Source organism: Leptodactylus fuscus, chromosome 5, assembly GCF_031893055.1.
Source record: "Leptodactylus fuscus isolate aLepFus1 chromosome 5, aLepFus1.hap2, whole genome shotgun sequence".
Taxonomy (NCBI): Eukaryota; Metazoa; Chordata; class Amphibia; order Anura; family Leptodactylidae; genus Leptodactylus; species Leptodactylus fuscus.
In genome coordinates this window covers 203,026,194-203,048,097 of record NC_134269.1, presented here as the reverse complement: position 1 = coordinate 203,048,097, position 21,904 = coordinate 203,026,194, and the positions used below count along the sequence as shown (strand labels likewise).

Here is a 21,904-nt window from a genome sequence, read left to right as displayed (position 1 = left end):
CCTGCCCCCCTCCCCGCGACATTGCAATAAATGTATTTAAGGCCCTGTTCACATCTGCATTCGGGTTCCCTTTTGAGAAGTCCGCCTAATGACCCCCCCAAACAGAAACCTACACGCATAAAAAAGCGATTACCTAAGGAAACCCATGTACCCCATAGACTATAACGGGGTCCGTGTGGTCTCCTCACGAAAAATGCGGAGAGAAAGGTGCTGCTTACAGGAGAGGGGAATGGAATGGCAATGGAATAGAGTCATGACGTTACATTAGATTCCATATTAAGTAGATATTCTCCTCTAGATACATTGTGGAATACACATGATCAATATTGTAAATTTAGAGGCCCAGTTTACTAATATTTAGACAGGCAGTCAAACTACACCAGATTTATCACAGTGACTGATGATAAATCTGCTATAACTTTAGACTGTATGGTCTAGGTTTATACAGCCTATTACTTCGCTTACTGTGAACCAGAATTTTCCAACAATTTTCTGACATTGTGGCACATTTAATCCGCACCAGAATCCACAAGTCTAACAAGCTGAAAAAAAATGTATCCCAAGTTAGTTGTGCCAAGATGCGCCACATTTTACCACTGCATTTACGCCATTGTCTAGTCCACATTTCTTATGTAAAAAGAATATAATACGGCTGTTACAAGTTTATGATGGTGTCTATTATGTGTTATTATCCGTTACAATCTACTCAATTTTAGTAATTCACTTAAATATTCGTTACTGCTTGAAATGCCATATTAATAAAGTTATCAAATGCAAAGTGCCGCTAACAGTATGGAGCCATTCTACCGTAGTAGTTTATAAATAGCTTCGCTATTCTGTTACCTGGTCTCCTATTACCTGTATAACCAGTTTTTCTACTTCTTTCAAACAATCAACCTGCTCTCCTGGAGATTTGCTACTAACAGAATTAAAGGGGTTGTCCATGTTTTGCTATTGTAGAAACCATGCTGTGTCATTGCAGTTTGTGGTATTGCAGTTCAGTGCTAGAGATAACAGGCTACCAGTGCTAGAGATAACAGGCTACCAGTGCTAGAGATAACAGACTACCAGTGCTAGAGATAACAGACTACCAGTGCTAGAGATAACAGACTACCAGTGCTAGAGATAACAGGCTACCAGTGCTAGAGATAACAGGCTACCAGTGCTAGAGATAACAGGCTACCAGTGCTAGAGATAACAGTCTACTAGTGCTAGAGATAACAGTCTACTGATGCTAGAGATAACAGTCTACTAGTGCTAGATAACAGTCTACCAGTGCTAGAGATAACAGACTACCAGTGCTAGAGATAACAGTCTACTAGTGCTAGAGATAACAGACTACCAGTGCTAGAGATAACAGGCTACCAGTGCTAGAGATAACAGTCTACTAGTGCTAGAGATAACAGGCTACCAGTGCTAGAGATAACAGACTACCAGTGCTAGAGATAACAGACTACCAGTGCTCGAGATAACAGACTACCAGTGCTAGAGAGAACAGACTACCAGTGCTAGTGATAACAGGCTACCAGTGCTAGAGAGAACAGACTACCAGTGCTAGTGATAACAGTCTACTAGTGCTAGAGATAACAGGCTACCAGTGCTAGAGATAACAGTCTACTAGTGCTAGAGATAACAGGCTACCAGTGCTAGAGATAACAGACTACCAGTGCTAGAGATAACAGATTACCAGTGCTCGAGATAACAGACTACCAGTGCTAGAGAGAACAGACTACCAGTGCTAGTGATAACAGGCTACCAGTGCTAGAGAGAACAGACTACCAGTGCTAGTGATAACAGTCTACTAGTGCTAGAGATAACAGGCTACCAGTGCTAGAGATAACAGTCTACTAGTGCTAGAGATAACAGACTACCAGTGCTAGAGATAACAGACTACCAGTGCTAGAGATAACAGACTACCAGTGCTAGAGATAACAGGCTACCAGTGCTAGAGAGAACAGACTACCAGTGCTAGTGATAACAGGCTACCAGTGCTAGAGATAACAGACTACCAGTGCTAGAGATAACAGACTACCAGTGCTAGAGATAACAGACTACCAGTGCTAGAGATAACAGGCTACCAGTGCTAGAGAGAACAGACTACCAGTGCTAGAGAGAACAGACTACTAGTGCTAGAGATAACAGACTACCAGTGCTCGAGATAACAGGCTACCAGTGCTAGAGAGAACAGACTACCAGTGCTAGAGATAACAGACTACCAGTGCTGGAGATAACAGACTACTAGTGCTAGAGATAACATGCTACCAGTGCTAGAGAGAACAGACTACTAGTGCTAGAGATAACATTATACCAGTGCTAGAGAGAACAGACTACCAGTGCTAGAGATAACAGTCTACTGATGCTAGAGATAACAGGCTACCAGTGCTATAGATAACAGTCTACCAGTGCTAGAGATAACAGTCTACTGATGCTAGAGATAACAGTCTACTAGTGCTAGAGATAAAAGACTACCAGTGCTAGAGATAACAGTCTACTAGTGCTAGAGATAACAGACTACCAGTGCTAGAGATAACAGGCTACCAGTGCTAGAGAGAACAGACTACCAGTGCTAGAGATAACAGACTACCAGTGCTAGAGATAACAGACTACCAGTGCTAGAGATAACAGACTACCAGTGCTCGAGATAACAGACTACCAGTGCTAGAGAGAACAGACTACCAGTGCTAGTGATAACAGGCTACCAGTGCTAGAGAGAACAGACTACCAGTGCTAGAGATAACAGACTACCAGTGCTGGAGATAACAGACTACTAGTGCTAGAGATAACATGCTACCAGTGCTAGAGAGAACAGACTACTAGTGCTAGAGATAACATGCTACCAGTGCTAGAGAGAACAGACTACCAGTGCTAGAGATAACAGTCTACTGATGCTAGAGATAACAGACTACCAGTGCTAGAGATAACAGGCTACCAGTGCTAGAGATAACAGGCTACCAGTGCTAGAGATAACCGGCTACCAGTGCTAGAGATAACAGGCTACTAGTGCTAGAGATAACAGGCTACTAGTGCTAGAGATAACAGGCTACCAGTGCTAGAGATAACAGGCTACTAGTGCTAGAGATAACAGGCTACCAGTGCTAGAGATAACAGGCTACTAGTGCTAGAGATAACAGGCTACCAGTGCTAGAGATAACAGGCTACTAGTGCTAGAGATAACATGCTACCAGCGCTAGACAGAACAGACCACCAGTGCTAGAGATAATAGGCTACCAGTGCTCGAGATAACAGACTACCAGTGCTAGAGATAACAGACTACCAGTGCTAGAGATAACAGACTACCAGTGCTAGAGATAACAGGCTACCAGTGCTAGAGAGAACAGACTACCAGTGCTAGAGAGAACAGACTACTAGTGCTAGAGATAACAGACTACCAGTGCTCGAGATAACAGGCTACCAGTGCTAGAGAGAACAGACTACCAGTGCTAGAGATAACAGACTACCAGTGCTGGAGATAACAGACTACTAGTGCTAGAGATAACATGCTACCAGTGCTAGAGAGAACAGACTACTAGTGCTAGAGATAACATTATACCAGTGCTAGAGAGAACAGACTACCAGTGCTAGAGATAACAGTCTACTGATGCTAGAGATAACAGGCTACCAGTGCTATAGATAACAGTCTACCAGTGCTAGAGATAACAGTCTACTGATGCTAGAGATAACAGTCTACTAGTGCTAGAGATAAAAGACTACCAGTGCTAGAGATAACAGTCTACTAGTGCTAGAGATAACAGACTACCAGTGCTAGAGATAACAGGCTACCAGTGCTAGAGAGAACAGACTACCAGTGCTAGAGATAACAGACTACCAGTGCTAGAGATAACAGACTACCAGTGCTAGAGATAACAGACTACCAGTGCTCGAGATAACAGACTACCAGTGCTAGAGAGAACAGACTACCAGTGCTAGTGATAACAGGCTACCAGTGCTAGAGAGAACAGACTACCAGTGCTAGTGATAACAGGCTACCAGTGCTAGAGAGAACAGACTACCAGTGCTAGAGATAACAGACTACCAGTGCTGGAGATAACAGACTACTAGTGCTAGAGATAACATGCTACCAGTGCTAGAGAGAACAGACTACTAGTGCTAGAGATAACATGCTACCAGTGCTAGAGAGAACAGACTACCAGTGCTAGAGATAACAGTCTACTGATGCTAGAGATAACAGACTACCAGTGCTAGAGATAACAGGCTACCAGTGCTAGAGATAACAGGCTACCAGTGCTAGAGATAACCGGCTACCAGTGCTAGAGATAACAGGCTACTAGTGCTAGAGATAACAGGCTACTAGTGCTAGAGATAACAGGCTACCAGTGCTAGAGATAACAGGCTACTAGTGCTAGAGATAACAGGCTACCAGTGCTAGAGATAACAGGCTACTAGTGCTAGAGATAACATGCTACCAGCGCTAGACAGAACAGACCACCAGTGCTAGAGATAATAGGCTACCAGTGCTAGAGATAACAGACTACCAGTGCTAGAGATAACAGTCTACTAGTGCTAGAGATAACAGACTACCAGTGCTAGAGATAACAGGCTACCAGTGCTAGAGATAACAGGCTACCAGTGCTAGAGAGAACAGACTACCAGTGCTAGAGATAACAGACTACCAGTGCTAGAGATAACAGACTACCAGTGCTAGAGATAACAGACTACCAGTGCTCGAGATAACAGACTACCAGTGCTAGAGAGAACAGACTACCAGTGCTAGTGATAACAGGCTACCAGTGCTAGAGAGAACAGACTACCAGTGCTAGAGATAACAGACTACCAGTGCTGGAGATAACAGACTACTAGTGCTAGAGATAACATGCTACCAGTGCTAGAGAGAACAGACTACTAGTGCTAGAGATAACATGCTACCAGTGCTAGAGAGAACAGACTACCAGTGCTAGAGATAACAGTCTACTGATGCTAGAGATAACAGACTACCAGTGCTAGAGATAACAGGCTACCAGTGCTAGAGATAACAGGCTACCAGTGCTAGAGATAACCGGCTACCAGTGCTAGAGATAACAGGCTACTAGTGCTAGAGATAACAGGCTACTAGTGCTAGAGATAACAGGCTACCAGTGCTAGAGATAACAGGCTACTAGTGCTAGAGATAACAGGCTACCAGTGCTAGAGATAACAGGCTACTAGTGCTAGAGATAACAGGCTACCAGTGCTAGAGATAACAGGCTACTAGTGCTAGAGATAACATGCTACCAGCGCTAGACAGAACAGACCACCAGTGCTAGAGATAATAGGCTACCAGTGCTCGAGATAACAGACTACCAGTGCTAGAGATAACAGACTACCAGTGCTAGAGATAACAGACTACCAGTGCTAGAGATAACAGGCTACCAGTGCTAGAGAGAACAGACTACCAGTGCTAGAGAGAACAGACTACTAGTGCTAGAGATAACAGACTACCAGTGCTCGAGATAACAGGCTACCAGTGCTAGAGAGAACAGACTACCAGTGCTAGAGATAACAGACTACCAGTGCTGGAGATAACAGACTACTAGTGCTAGAGATAACATGCTACCAGTGCTAGAGAGAACAGACTACTAGTGCTAGAGATAACATTATACCAGTGCTAGAGAGAACAGACTACCAGTGCTAGAGATAACAGTCTACTGATGCTAGAGATAACAGGCTACCAGTGCTATAGATAACAGTCTACCAGTGCTAGAGATAACAGTCTACTGATGCTAGAGATAACAGTCTACTAGTGCTAGAGATAAAAGACTACCAGTGCTAGAGATAACAGTCTACTAGTGCTAGAGATAACAGACTACCAGTGCTAGAGATAACAGGCTACCAGTGCTAGAGAGAACAGACTACCAGTGCTAGAGATAACAGACTACCAGTGCTAGAGATAACAGACTACCAGTGCTAGAGATAACAGACTACCAGTGCTCGAGATAACAGACTACCAGTGCTAGAGAGAACAGACTACCAGTGCTAGTGATAACAGGCTACCAGTGCTAGAGAGAACAGACTACCAGTGCTAGTGATAACAGGCTACCAGTGCTAGAGAGAACAGACTACCAGTGCTAGAGATAACAGACTACCAGTGCTGGAGATAACAGACTACTAGTGCTAGAGATAACATGCTACCAGTGCTAGAGAGAACAGACTACTAGTGCTAGAGATAACATGCTACCAGTGCTAGAGAGAACAGACTACCAGTGCTAGAGATAACAGTCTACTGATGCTAGAGATAACAGACTACCAGTGCTAGAGATAACAGGCTACCAGTGCTAGAGATAACAGGCTACCAGTGCTAGAGATAACCGGCTACCAGTGCTAGAGATAACAGGCTACTAGTGCTAGAGATAACAGGCTACTAGTGCTAGAGATAACAGGCTACCAGTGCTAGAGATAACAGGCTACTAGTGCTAGAGATAACAGGCTACCAGTGCTAGAGATAACAGGCTACTAGTGCTAGAGATAACATGCTACCAGCGCTAGACAGAACAGACCACCAGTGCTAGAGATAATAGGCTACCAGTGCTAGAGATAACAGACTACCAGTGCTAGAGATAACAGTCTACTAGTGCTAGAGATAACAGACTACCAGTGCTAGAGATAACAGGCTACCAGTGCTAGAGATAACAGGCTACCAGTGCTAGACAGAACAGACCACCAGTGCTAGAGATAACAGACTACCAGTGCTAGAGATAACAGGCTACCAGTGCTAGAGATAACAGGCTACCAGTGCTCGAGATAACAGGCTACCAGTGCTAGAGATAACAGATTACCAGTGCTAGAGATAATAGGCTACCAGTGCTAGAGATAACAGACTACCAGTGCTAGAGATAACAGACTACCAGTGCTACCACATGGAAACCACATGAACCCCCATTATAGTCTATGGGGTCCGCATGTTTTCCCAGGTAACTATTTTCTATAGGTGTAGGTTTCCGTTCAGGGGATCCCCAAGCAGACTCCCTGAACGGAATACCAAACACAAATGTGAACTGGACCTCACGTGCAATTGTGTATGTCGCGCCTTATACTACATTTACGCCTGGGTTGGAGTGATTTTGCACCTAGAAATGTGAGACTTGAAATAAACAATTGGTGAATTTGACTAATTTCTCCCATGCCATGCAGAACCTCCCTCTTTTACGAGAAGGCGAAAATATTACTAGACAGGTGTCAATCTGTCAGAAAATAACGTAAAAAGTTGATGAATATGGCTAATAGTAAGTACGAATAAATTAGGTGCACGTGACGAAAACCATTTTATAAATCCCCCTCCATGTAACACGTCTTACACTCAAGGCTAGAACTCTACAAAGGGGTGGCTTCCGTTACCTTACAGTCATATGGTGCCCTATGAAATCTGCAGTACCCACTCATTTCTCCCATAACTGTAACATCTACTTAAGTCTTATTAATCAAATAAAATTTTTCGTTATTCGATGAGCATAAGGTCAATGGCGTATATCTGTGCCATAGGTACGTAATGCCAACACAACAAAATGGTCAACACACTTGACTAGTTTTAGTTAGACTGATATTACTAATTCTCTTAGGTAAAAATATGCAAATCTATTCTCCAGGATGTAATTAGGAGAACAGTGCACTCTGTACGCCGCCCTCTAGAGGGCAGCATCCTTAACATCATGCATGACTTAGTTAAAAAGTCTAATATCATGGTGCGGATTTAATTGCCAAATTAGTATTTCTATTCCAAAAGGAACAGATTCCCAGCTATGGACGGCGCTGTTTTGGCCTATTGGACCTCTTCAGCATAGCGTAGGGATACTGATTTGGCAGAGTGAGAGACTATAGACCAGGGTCAGGGATAATCGTACACATCAGGGAGAGTGTGTGCCTACATAGGCAGTACGGAGACTTACAAGTCATTCCTGCTCCGCTAGGGATTCTGGGTAAAAAATATGCTCGCTAGAGTTACTAAGATGCTCCAGCCTAGATTATAGACTATAATGGGGTCCATGTGTTTTCCGCACGAATCATGCAGAGAGAAAAGTGCTGCAAGCTATCCGCGACACAAGGCTCCCTCCCGATTAGGCCCATTCATTCGGGCCTAATCCAGAGTGAAATGCCGCGACGGATGACGGTGCACTGAGCCAGCATCCTGTTGCGGCTAGCCACGCGGAATGCAAATTCCACCATGTGAACATACCCTTAGGCTTCCTGCACATGACCAGAGTTTTTATCCACAACTTCAGACCCATTCATTTCTATGAGCCCATACACACCACATATACAAGGACTACGTTGCAGCATGTCCTACTCTTGGCCACATTTGCAGCACAGAGAAGTGTAGGGGATCATACAAGTCTTTTTGCAGATTATGGATGACATTGCGGATTGCAAAATTCACTACGGCCTTAGATCTTAGTATCATTATTCACGGACTGTTCCTTTTATTTTATTAGATGCCTTAGACAGTAATGGACTCCTAGCACGACACGAATCTGAAGGTTCTCTGCACTCCACAAACAGCATGGACCTCAGCATCATGTCTTCCTTCTCTGGCAAATCTGAGGTACAGTACTTGGAATACAATATTCCTCATTGTTTTGTCATATCTTACTTATCAGTGAAAGTCATTGCCTAATGCCAAGATCTGGAATAACTTTCTTATCTCAGGGGGTTCGGATGTCAGGAGTTGACAGCGGCCTACTAAATATAGTAGTGTGTGATGGTAACCAAGGCCCGGTCCATGTTCTCTAATATCCAGACATCTGCCTCCGATTTATATTATATATTCTTTTAATTACCTCAAAGCTTTTGTGTCCCCTAAGAGACTCGTTCATGTTTTTGAGACATCTGCAAATGTTCCCATCGTACTTGGAGGAGTTGGTGGAGTTTTCCACTGGAAGCCCAGAAATATTAAGTACTGTGACCTCTGCCTTGGCTTCGTCTCCTTTTGGGGGTACACATGGGAATATTGGAGTATAAGACAAGGTCCAGTGTCTTGAGTGCCTAAAGGAGGTGTCTTATCTATAATATCCCGGCATGAGATCCTGAGGGGTCGCGCTAGATTAGAGAACATAGCATGAGATGTCTTCGGCCTCTCCTACCCGGTTACAGTAAGAGCTCGGTTCTTCCCCCATCCGGTCATTCAACCCCTTTATCAGCAATGGCTGTAGCCCGGGATAAATGTGCTCAGGGTCACACAAGCCTACAGTGGTTTTATTGTACATTTTATACCTATCCTTGCAGCATGACAGTGCCAGCCAGGGCAGCACCGAGCACGATGCGGACAGCAAACCTATCAAATACTGCTGCGTGTACCTACCGGACGGCACCGCCTCACTGACCGCTGTCCGACCAGGACTGACCATACGAGAAATGCTGGCCGGAGTCTGCGAGAAGCGAGGGTATAATTCTTCAGACGTGAAGGTGTACCTGGCTGGAAATGAGCAGGTATTTGTATAGTGAATTGCATAGAAGATTATATGGGGGTGATTTAGTATAGGGCTCAGTATACAGGTTGATCCAGGGGGTTATTTATTATAGGGCTCAGTATATAGGTTGATCTAGGGGGTCATTTACTATAGGGCTCAGTATATAGGTTGATCTAGGGGGTCATTTACTATAGGGCTCAGTATATAGGTTGATCTAGGGAGTCATTTACTATAGGGCTCAGTATATACAGTAGGTTGATCCAGGGGGTTACTTATTACAGGGCTCAGTATATAGGTTGATCTAGGGGATTATTTACTATAGGGCTCAGTATAAAGGTTGATCTAGTATGTAGTACAGTATATAGTAGATCCTACAGTAGTTATCGTTATAAGAGGTAAGTATGCCGTATAATGATACAATATGGACAAGGAGGTGACGGTATCTCTATACATAGTAGATTAGATTTACAACCAAATAAATGAATCCCAGCTTTCATGGTATTAGGTGTAACCCAACATTCAGACAAAGACTCCGTTTTGTATGACGGATGAGCAGCTCTGTGTTGCTACAGCGGATCCGCAGGATCCCTAAATACCAGATAGCCCCTATAAGATCTTAAAATTCTCAATATAGAGCACTGTATTATAATAAACGGAACATAAAAATGTATATATAAATATAATATCTTACTCCTAAATCTATAACATGTAATTCTCACCTTCGGTACCTACCTGGTATATTGGTTTAGAGCAGAGTATCAACAGATGGACTGTCAACTTTAAATTGACCACTAGATGGCAGATTTGGTCTTCTATTGTTACTAGAGAGAGAAATTGTATAGATGCAAATGTCATAGAGGATACTACAGTATATAGCGCTAAATATCACACACCAGAATCAAACTGTACAGAAGGGGAAAATATAAATATATATATATATATATATATATATATATATATATATATATATATATATATATATATATATATGGATGCACACATAAATACAAGGGAATGATCCCACATCATTGCAGAGGCCTTTGCTGCAATGATGTGGGATTTTACATTCCCACATCATTGCAGCAGAAGCCTCTGGGAAGGTCGGGCATGATGTTAAAGGGAGCGCCCCCTAGTGGGCAGCATAACTGTTGCACTGTCTCCCTATTTAAATCTTGGGAGGCAGATTTGCATATTCTTCCCATGATCCCCCACAGTGGAGCGACAATGGCTTAGTAAGACTCCACACACCTACATGGTGGTCTCTCCCTAAGTAGTGACAATATCCCCTTAACCCTGTCTAGAAGTCTCTCACTTCTGCCAAGTCAGTCTTCTCTACGCTGGGCTGAAGAGATCTAATCAGATTGAAACAGCTGTCCTCAGCTGTGAGACTGACTTGGTAAAATCCCACAATATTGCAGCAAAGGCCTCTGGGAAGGTCGGGCATGATGTTAAAGGGAGCTCCCCCTAGTGGAGCACTGAGGCACTGTCTCCCTATTTAAATCTTGGGAGGCAGATTTGCATATTCTTCCCTTGATCCCCCACAGTGGAGCGACAATGGCTTAGTAAGACTCCACACACTTACATGGTGGTTTCTCCCTAAGGAGTGACAATATTGCCTATATATTTATACATAAAGCTTCTGCTATGAGCTGATCAGTAAGTGTGTGTATACATGTGCGATGTGTCTGTAGATATGATTGTGGTTCATTAGATCAGGTTCACAGGACTGTACCTGTATTGATGATAATATATGTATATCCTCTTTACTGTACAATATATATAATGTACTTGCAGAAGGCGCTGGCCCTTGATCAGGAGTGCACCGTTCTTACTGACCAGGAGGTGAAACTAGAGAACAGGATCAGTTTTGAGTGAGTTTCATTTTTTTTGCACTATTTTGGATAATAAGAAAATAAAAATTCCATCTATATGGAACAAAGTAATCCTTATTATACTTGCTACATGTGATACGTGTAGTTTCTTAATAGACACAGGGGTGGCTCTGTATTGGGCCCTATGCAGTAGCCCCCAGTAGCAGCACCATTGGTAACTGTATATGCATCCTCTGGACACAGATATAGTTAACTCTATGTACAGCGGGTAGCTGCATCATTTTCAAGAGCACCTGGTACCCTATGATATAATACGGGGGCCGTATCCTGTCTTGTCGAGGAAGATTATGAGGGTAACAAGATCGATCTGAAATCGCGGTTCTTCTCAGTTTGCAGATTGAACCGATGAATAAAAGTTTGCGTATTATGGCTAAGCCCACAAAGACCATACACGAAGCTTTACAGTCGGCTTTGAAAAAGTACGGACTAGGAAACCACCATGCTGTTCTGCACAAGGCAAGTACCGGACGTATATTTCCTTATGTAAGTCATGAATTATCTCCGGATCTCGTACAATGGCGACTCAAAATATCACAAAATGAGCACAACCGATTTTTCCAAGTCTGTGACAATGTGTGATGGTCGTCAATAATAACAACACGCAGAAAACATTATAATTTCCCCTTTCTTTGTCAGATACTTAAGAAAAGTCATTATGGCACACGAGCCTATTACACAATAGGAAATGGAAGCGGCCACATGTCACACAAATTGCAAGAGTCGGAAATGAGTCAGGGTTTCATTATCTTGTCAGATCGGTTATGTTGTGATGAAGGTCATTCGGTATCTTAGCATCGCTCTCCGCTAATATCCTGATAAATGAGTCCTCCTCCCTAAATGCGCTGTGACTGAAGTAATAGAAATAAGATTAATCCAAATCCTATTCATATAGGGCTGCGGTGTGTACATATCTGATCAAACACAAGGGACACCCTAGTCTGGTACCTTTACGGCACCATTAATCATATATGTCCTTGTTTGGATCTGGTCCAGGAATATCCTGTCTTGGGATTGGATATCTGGGTAGGCTATTCCACAGATTCACTGCCCTCACAGTAAAGCTTCTCCCCAGATTTTTTGTATGGACCATTTATATATTTATACAGGTTTATCATATCTCCCCTTATACGTCTCTGATTTAACTCCAGGCCCCTTTTCACTTTTGTGGCCCTCCATTGAACCTTTTCCTACTCTAGGACATCCTTACTATGTACTGGTGCCCTGAACTGAACTACATATTCCAGATGGGGCCACACCAATGATTTAGAAAGTGGTAATATTATGTCCCCGTCCCGTGACTCCATACTCCTTATAATACCTGACAATATCCTGCTGGACTCTACCAATACACCCAGATTCTTCGCCACCACTGACTCTCCCAGCTTTGCTCCCCCCACGACATATGTTACATGAGGATTATTTTATCCAGATGCCTAACTTTACATTTATCCACATGGAACCTCATTTGCCATGTGGCTGTCCAAACACTCAGACTGCGATGCACATAACTTGGTGTCATCTGCAAAAATAGAGACCGTGCTATTAATCCCATATTCTAAATCATTAATAAATAAGTTAAATAACAGAATAAGTTAAATAACAGAGGACCCAGCACTGAAACCTGGAGTACACTATTTATACCAGAGGACCCAGCACTGAACCCTGGGGTACATCACCTATAACAGAGGACCCAGCACTGAGCCCTGGGATACATCACTTATAACAGAGGACCTAGCACTGAGCACTGGGGTACATCACTTATACCAGAGGATCCAGCACTGAACCCTGGGGTATACCACCTATAACAGAGGACCCAGCACTGAACCCTGGGATAGACTATTTATAACAGAGGACCCAGCACTGAACCCTGAATTATACCACTTATACCAGAGGATTCAGCACTGAACCCTGGGGTACACCACCTATAACAAAGGACCCAGCACTGAATCCTGGGGTACACCACCTATAACAGAGGACCCAGCACTGAACCCTGGGGTTCCCCACTTATACCAGAGGATCCAGCACTGAACCCTGGGGTATACCACCTATAACAGAGGATCCAGCACTGAACCCTGGGATAGACTATTTATAACAGAGGACCCAGCACTGAGCCCTGGGATACATCACTTATAACAGAGGACCTAGCACTGAACCCTGGGGTACACCACTTATACCAGAGGACCCAGCACTGAACCCTGGAGTACAATATTTATTACAGAGGACCCAGCACTGAACCCTGGATTATACCACCTGTAACAGAGGACCCAGCACTGAACCCTGGGGTACACCACCTATAATAGAGGACCCAGCACTGAACCCTGGGGTACACCACCTATAATAGAGGACCCAGCACTGAACCCTGGAGTACACCACTTATTACAGAGGACCTAGCACTGAATCCTGGAGTACACCACTTATTACAGAGGACCCAGCACTGAACCCTGGGGTACACCATCTATAACAGAGCACCCAGCACTGAACCCTGGAGTACACTATTTATAACAGAGGACCCAGCACTGAACCCTGGGGTATACCACCTATACCAGAGGATCCAGCACTGAACCCTGGGGTACCTCACTTATAACAGAGGACACAGCACTGAACCCTTGGGTACCCCACTTATACCAGAGGACCCAGCACTGAACCCTGGGGTACACCACTTATACCAGAGGACCCAGCACTGAACCCTGGAGTACACCACCTATAACAGAGGACCCAGCACTGAACCCTGGGGTACACCACCTATAACAGAGGGCCCGGTACTGAACCCTGCGGTACACCACCTATAACAGAGGACCCAGCACTGAGCCTTGGGGTACACCACCTATAACAGAGGACCCAGCACTGAGCCCTGGGGTACACCACATACCAGAGGACCCAGCACTGAGCTCTGGGGTACCCCACTTATACTTGAGGGCCCGGCACTGAACCCCAGACCATAGAAAGTTCCAAGGTCCGATCCAAGAGCAATTGACCACACAGAGTGTCAACATGAAGATGTCTAGAGAAAACCTTTAAAACTCTGAAAAATCTTTCATGGGAAAATTCCTTTAGGCTGTTGACTGACACATACAGTACAACCAGCAATTACAATAATAATTGACCTAGGTTCCCTTTAACGTTATCCTACCATGGTTATCTGTTCCCGTCCATGGCCAACAATATAACCCATTCCCTACAAATGGATTCCTTTTCCTGGCTTCTTCGTGCACGGTTTACTAATAATGGATATATGGACAGCGGATACTGATGATCTGAAGTTTTCCATGACTTTATTGTGGTCTATGCTGTAGACTTCTTAGACCCTACAAGGCTTTCTTGTGGTTTTATATTGTGTAATTGTAAGGCTGTAGAAGTAAATACCAGCAAGTGACTGCAGATCTAAGACATCAGATAATCCATAGGCCACGTGCAGATCTGGAGAAGATGGATATAATCATCAGTAGGTCGGTCGGTCAATCTTTCCTATAAATGGTAAGATGTCAGACGTGCTTTACGCTAGTACTTTCATAGTTACATAGTTATGTTATTAGTACATAGGCCAACAGCTATTAACACATCCCAAGAATGGGAATGGACATGGATGAAGATAAAGGGCTACAAATAAATGGAAATATTCTGCAAAGAGAGCAAGACTTTCTTGGAAATTTAGCTGCAACATTATTAATGATATAGAAGAAGGGGTTAATAGCACGGCCTCCATGTTTGCAGATGGCACCAAGCTATGTAGTACAGTACAATCTGTAGAGGATGTACATAGGTTACAGGAAAATGGTGCATGCCCGTCGGCCATTTTCCTGTAGCCGAATGGGAGAGGCCACAGAAAAATGGCTGACGGACATGCACAGTTGGCTGTTTTGGATGAAGACGGGATGGTAGTGCCAGAAAAGAGGCCATAACCGGTTGTAAAAGGCCTGATACATTCCTGCATTGTTTCCCCTGCTGGAGTTGATCTTTTTGGGATTATTTTTTCACATTTTTAATTTAAAGAGATCCTATCATTTAAACTCAATTTTTTTCTGGTTGACATGTAGGAATAGCCTTAAGAAAGGCTATACTTTTCCTACCTTTAGATGTCTTCTCCGCGCTGCTGTTAGGTATATAATCCGGTTTTCGTCGGTACTCTCCAGCGCCCCCTCCATCTTCTTCAGGAACTGGTCTTCTTCCGGCAGTGGCTTCAAACTTCTAGGCCTCGGGCCTAGCGCAAAGCCGACTGCGCATGCCTGCCGGCCGTAAGATAGTGGCCGCTTACAATACTGTGTAAGCGGCCATTTTCTTGTAGCCAGCGGGCATGCACAGTCATCTTTGCCCTAGGCCCGAGGCCTAGAAGTTTGAAGCCACTGCCGGAAGAAGACCAGTTCCTGAAGAAGATGGAGGGGGCGCTGGAGAGTTCTCTCTCAGCATTGGGGACTTCCTTAGTTTCAGCGCTGAGGTCCGCCCCCAGTGCTGCGAGAGAACTCATTTGCATACCACGAAAACCAGGATTTCTATGGAACGGCGACGCGGAGAAGACATCTAAGGTAGGAGAAGAATAGCCTTTCTTACGGCAATTCCTATGTGATAGGGACAAAAAAAAACTGAGTTTAAATGATAGGATCCCTTTAAGCCTAAACAAGAAACAATAAAAACACAAAGACTAAATATCCAGTATTAGTTTATGCTTTCTGCTTTATTTTGATCTAGTCGGGATAAGTAACTGGATCTGACCTTCTTCCTTGTACAGGTGGGCGATTCCCAGGCTCTAGACCAAACTATATCTGTCAGTCACGTGGCAGGACAGACTCTAGTTTTGCAAGTTCATATAGGTAAGACATTTTGCATTTGTTGTTAGATGTTGCGATCAGGTCGTGGCAGTGCCGTGGTCAAAAATCGTAAATGCAAAACCACAGTAAAGTAGTATGTGGTTGTCCGTGTCAGATTAAGCTGCATTCACACAGAGTAACGCCAGGCGTCATTTGTGTGTAATTTGTGTGTCTTTTACGGCCGTCATAAAACGTTTACATAGAGTTCTATAGGAAAAGACGGCATTGTAATGACGGCCGTAAATGACTGCTGTAAATTACGGCCGTCTTTTCCTATAGAACTCTATGTAAACGTTTTATGACGGCCGTAAAAGACACACAAATTACACACAAATGACGCCTGGCGTTACTCTGTGTGAATGCAGCCTAAGGTTTCATGGGCCCGTCTGCCATCTGTATAGAACGTGTGCGCGTTTAAGGTCTTATTTTTTATATCATTGGACATAATATCATTAAGATCTAATACGTTATTTGTAAATCGCCCCATAAGTAGTGAGTGGTGACTTGCCCAGGTCCCGAAATGCTGATGATGGACCCTGGGGCATCACCCCTAGGTCACGTATTTGGAAGCGACAATCTGGTAGTTACACATGGGGTGGGCTTTACTATAGTCCGCCAGTTCCCATCGCATAGGTAAAGGATTCTTGTCATTCAGTCCAATCCTGGCAGATGTAGTTTTTGGTCATAACATGGCCACACATTAACCACTACATGTAACCTCACCCTTAAGGTCTAGTGAAATTTCGCCACTGTGGGACTATTAAAGGATTATCTCATCTTAGTGGGGCAAAACATCATTTAGAGACACCGTTCAATTGTATACAGTTTAATGGAAATGATTATATAGGTTCACCCTATTTGTACAATGGCTGGTTGAAGATTTCTATTGAAGTCGGTGTCTCTCTGTCTAGGACTGCACAGAATATTATTATTTTTTTCTTTCTAAAATTGCAGATATGAAAGACGTTGCAACCATTCGAGGAAACACAGCAGAAGTACAGACTAAGGTGAGCGTCTTAGGATTCTCCAAATAATTGTATAGGTAACTCCATATACTTCAGTTTCCTCCCACTCACACACTGACAATAGATTTACTTAGGCCCGGTTCACATCTGCATTCGGTGTTCCGTTTGGGGAGTCCGCCTGGGGGAACCCCGAACGCAATACCGAACGCATTGACAAGCGGTAAGTAAATTAAAGCACACGGACCTCATAGGCTATAATGGGGTGCGTGTGTTTTCCGTGCATACGATTTATGAATCTGAAGGGTTAGTCTACCCTCAGAACACAATAGACATAATGTATACCAAATATTGTCTTGTATATAGACTCATATGTAACGTTATTTTTCATTTACGGCACTATAGTGTGATTCTTTTCCAAAGGGAGTTAATCACTAGAACCCCGCATATAAACCCAGCCTTCCAGATAAGTTAAGGTCAGGGGCGTAACTAGCAAACCCCATAGCAAACTTCTGACTTGGGACTCCAAGACTGAATAGAACCCATTTTCCTCTTACGCACATAGCAAAACACTCCCTTTACTGGCTTCCACATGGTATAATATCCCCATTTACACACAATATAATGGCCCCTTCACCAAGTATGATGTCCCATAGTGGCCTCCATACAGTATAGGGTGGAGTGGTGGCGGTCATGGGCAGGAGCTGGGATGGGTAAGTAGGGGCTATTACAACCTATTAAAAAAAGAAAAGTACTAATAACCATTATATGTCATACAGAGAGAACACGGAAAGGAAAAACATATTGAAATGCGTGTGCCAAGGTTAGACATTCATCACTGGACCCATAAAGGGGGTAATAATGATCAGCATACCGTACTAGCGCACAGACGTAGCGGAATAAGACCAGACAAAGATGTGATCTATCGGCATAACCAAGATATCGAAGGTATGAGCATATTCACTACATTGTATAATAACCTGTTATGTAATACAATGAAGACTATGGTGAAAAGGTTGTGGGCGTCCTATAGTACAGACAAGAATGCTTGACCCTATATTCACACAACAGTGAAAATCGCGGTTGTGACGGATATTTTGTTAGCAGCTGTCACACGGCTGCATTACTTTCACTGTCTGTTAATGGGTGCTATTCACATTAGATACTTTGCCGGTCCGTTACACACCATCAAAATATACATCCTGCTCTATTTTTGTCCATTTTCATGGCTCCCTCCATACACTGCAGTTCCTCTGGTGTGGAACAGCCTTGAAAAATTGATGTTTTTCATGGCTGCTTTCACCCACGGTCGTGTTATTGTAGGCTTAGACTAGGTTCACACCTGTGCTCTGTTCTTCGGGTTCGCTGAGACTATAATGGGGTGCATCGCATTTTTTAAGGTAACAGAATCCCGTACAAAAACCAGGTACAGGTATAAACCTTTGCTAAGTCTATACATGTGCATCTGAATAAATCTAAATGTTCCCGATCTTGCCATTTTCTCAGCAAAAATCAGAATCCCCAGCAAAATGCATCTTAAAAGAAGCCTCCGATTCTGCCACCCTATAGAGTAAAAGGGGAGGCAGATTCTGGCTGTAATTTGGAATCCACCTCAGAATGAGTTTTGTATTACACTTAAGGGTATGCTCATATAGCGAAAACCTATTGCGCCTTGTGAAGTCTACCCGTGGTCCCGCTCCTGATTAGGCCCAAATGAATGGACCTAATCAGGAGTGAGTCTGGAGCCGCGGATGCTGCGGCTGACTTGGTCACGGAATCCGCGGTAAGATAGGGCATGTCGCTTCTTTTTTCCGTTAGCTAGCGGAAAAAAAAAATAGACATCGGCTCCCATCGAAGTGAACGGGAGCCTTTTTTGCAGGCGGATTTTGAGGCAGATTCCGCCTCAAAATTCGCCTGCAAAAAACTCTGCGTACCACAGCAGCCACTTATGCAGTGCATTGGCGTTCCGCCACGGCATCTTGCTTCCGATTAGGCCTGGATTAATGGGCCTAATTTGCGGGAAGTCTTGAGCCGCAGACTCCGCGACTGAATCAGCCACGAGGTCTGTGGCAAGATCGAGCAGGACGCTTCTTTTTGCCGAGTCCTGCTGTATTCTCTGCCTCCAATTGAAAACAATGAGAGGTGGATTTCGGGAGGAATCTAGTCCAGACTCTGGGTGAAATCCAGACACAAATCCATGACAAATTCCTCTGTGTGAAGACACAGCCTTAGGGTCTTCTTCCATTTCCACCATGACCTTCCATGATCTTCCATTTCCACCATGACCTTCCATGATCTTCCATTTCCACCATGACCTTCCATGATCTTCCATGACCACTATGACCTAGACCTTTGTCAGCAGTTTTATTGGCTATACTTTGTGTTATGTCTAGTTATGTATATCAACAAATGTTATGTATATAACAAAAACCATTCCACTATTTTCCATTCACAGGGTTGGTAGAAATGCTGAACAGGGTCCAGAATACCCGGGCAGATGACCAGCGTGGCCTGCTGTCTAAAGAGGACCTTGTTCTGCCCGAGTTTCTGAAACTCCCATCAGATGAGCAATGTGATTATTGTCAGACGAGCGGCCAGGACACCGCGGATCTGCCATGCCCCATTATTTCCACCACGGACTGCAGCGAAGAAAACATTTGCTCAGGTTGCCTATCGCCATCCCAAGAAGCCCTGCACACATCTACCCACATAGAGAATCCCGACGCCTCCACTTGCATTTCTAATGACAGCCATGACCAAGCTGTGACAGCGATGGCTGACAATGTAATTGATAAAGCACGTACAGAAGAGAAGAACACTGCACTTTAATCTTTAACCACTTCTTCTATTTATTCTATTAACCCAGTCTGGATATTAACGGTATTGCCCAGGGGTGTAGCTATAGGGTGTGCAGGAGTAGCAATTGCACCCGAGCCCTGGTCCGACTGCCACTAGTATATACACTCCTTTAGTAAGTCACATAGGGTATGTAAGGGGCCCTGTTACAAGTGTTGGATTGAGGCCCAGATGCAAGACGTTATGGCTCTGGGCTTGTCGCGTCACCACAATATATTTTCAATGAACAAGACCAAGTTAACAAATAGACGGCAGGTCTGCATGGCCATCCATTCCATGTATGCGATATTCCATGTATGCTGTATTATTTTGGATAATGGCAGCTATTCTTGTCATTGCTTGATTCCGCATGGCTAATGTCAACTCCTGATTATAAAGAATCTTGTGCCGATACTGTATCCGATATGATGATATTTCTTTCATTTAGTGATAGTTTGCTCCAACTATTCATCCTACTTTTCAGCCATAAACAAAAGTCCACTCAACCTACAACCTACAAGACGTCCTTGCTATAGTTATTTCTATGGAGGGGATCCATCCAGGATTGAACCAGTTCTATAATTATATCAAAATGGAGCCTCGGAGGCCCCATCAGATGGCACACTTGGTTGTCTCCTTGTCTTTTTCTTGGTTGTATACAATTCAATGGTGGTGAGCCAATGGATGAGCGTATTACGGGCACAATTGTGGACCCATATTAGGGATGAGTGTTCTGGCTGGGATACTTGTCCCTAATATGGGGGCATCTGAAACTGGTCATGTCTTCAGAGGGCAATGAAAAATAACATTCATACGGAGAGATTGAGTCGGCAAGATCACACCTTTAAAGGGGTATTCCCACGTCGCATACTCACCAGTCTTCACTGCTGTAAAATCTTCTTTCTTCCTGGTTTCTTGCATCATTTGGTGGGCGGGGTTTCACATGCAACCTGCAGTTTAGCTCCACCCCCAAATTATCATGTAGCTCCGCCCACCACATAGCGTGATCCTATGGGGGCGGCTGAAGGGCCTGTGATGTCATCAAAGGTCCTTAAACAACACTATATGCACAATATTGGACTATGAAGTACAGGCAGGAGCAACTCCATTCTGTGTTACATACAGAGACTGCCTGTCTCTGCCATAATGAACACAATTGAATTAGCTAGCCTGATAACTGGGAGAACAGAAGACGAGTTCAGAAATGAAAGCAGCTCCTCTCCCCTGAGTGCAGGAAGCTAGGTCATGTGGTGTAGACACAGGAATAGCTAGATACACAGGCTCGCTCCCTGCACTTAGCCCCCCCCCTGAGAGTAGCAGATACATCACTTGACTTTTGAGCAGATAAGTCAAGGGCTGTGTCAACAATGAATTGAATAAAGTAAGATAGTGGACAAACAAAGCAGTTTTGCTGAAGCAATGTATTTAGGAAAAGTCTTACATCCACATTAACAAGCAGTATAGATAGGATCCTTGTGATGGGACAACCCCTTTAACTACAAGTGGTGGTGTTTCTGCCACAGGCAAATTGCGGCATTTCCGTCCCGTGGGGCCCCAACCTCAACCATACAAGTATCCAGATAAGTACATGCACACAATAACATCTTGGACTAACTTACATAAGCGCATCTTAACGTGGATATCATGAGGTTTGTCCACGTGAAAACTGAGCTGAATAGCAAGACAAAAATAAAACATATGAAAGTCAATGAGATTCTCTCCTCTTCTGGGGACAGAAATGGCTTGGCTTTATATTTAACCACATTGGGTCACAATTTTGTTTGTGATTCACAGAAAGGACACTGATGAAATATTTGCATAAAGAAACTTCAGAGGAGACTTCTATACAAATGTGCTGACCTCTAGTTGTAGGCAAGTGTCTTATATTACTGATATATTGGAGGATCTTAAAGGGGTTTTCAGGGCAGAAAATCTTTTTTTTATTAGGAAGGTCTGTTAGTGCTAGTAATGGGTTAATAAGTGCACCTATATACCTTTAGCAGTGTTTGGAGTGATTT

The 21,904-nt window shown here is 43.8% G+C and overlaps 1 protein-coding gene across 1 annotated transcript in view; it reads left to right on the top strand.

The window, feature by feature from the left end:
* Positions 1–20,289, top strand: part of RGS14 (regulator of G protein signaling 14) — a 42,726-nt gene extending 22,437 nt beyond the window's left edge. Inside the window, exons 8-15 of the mRNA XM_075275020.1 lie at positions 8,421–8,530; positions 9,211–9,414; positions 11,190–11,266; positions 11,617–11,743; positions 16,011–16,092; positions 17,044–17,096; positions 17,831–17,999; positions 19,507–20,289. Of these exons, the coding sequence (XP_075131121.1) occupies positions 8,421–8,530; positions 9,211–9,414; positions 11,190–11,266; positions 11,617–11,743; positions 16,011–16,092; positions 17,044–17,096; positions 17,831–17,999; positions 19,507–19,880 (1,196 nt within the window). The 3' untranslated portion in view covers positions 19,881–20,289. The remainder of the gene's footprint in view (positions 1–8,420; positions 8,531–9,210; positions 9,415–11,189; positions 11,267–11,616; positions 11,744–16,010; positions 16,093–17,043; positions 17,097–17,830; positions 18,000–19,506) is intronic.
* Positions 20,290–21,904: the final 1,615 nt, after the last annotated feature.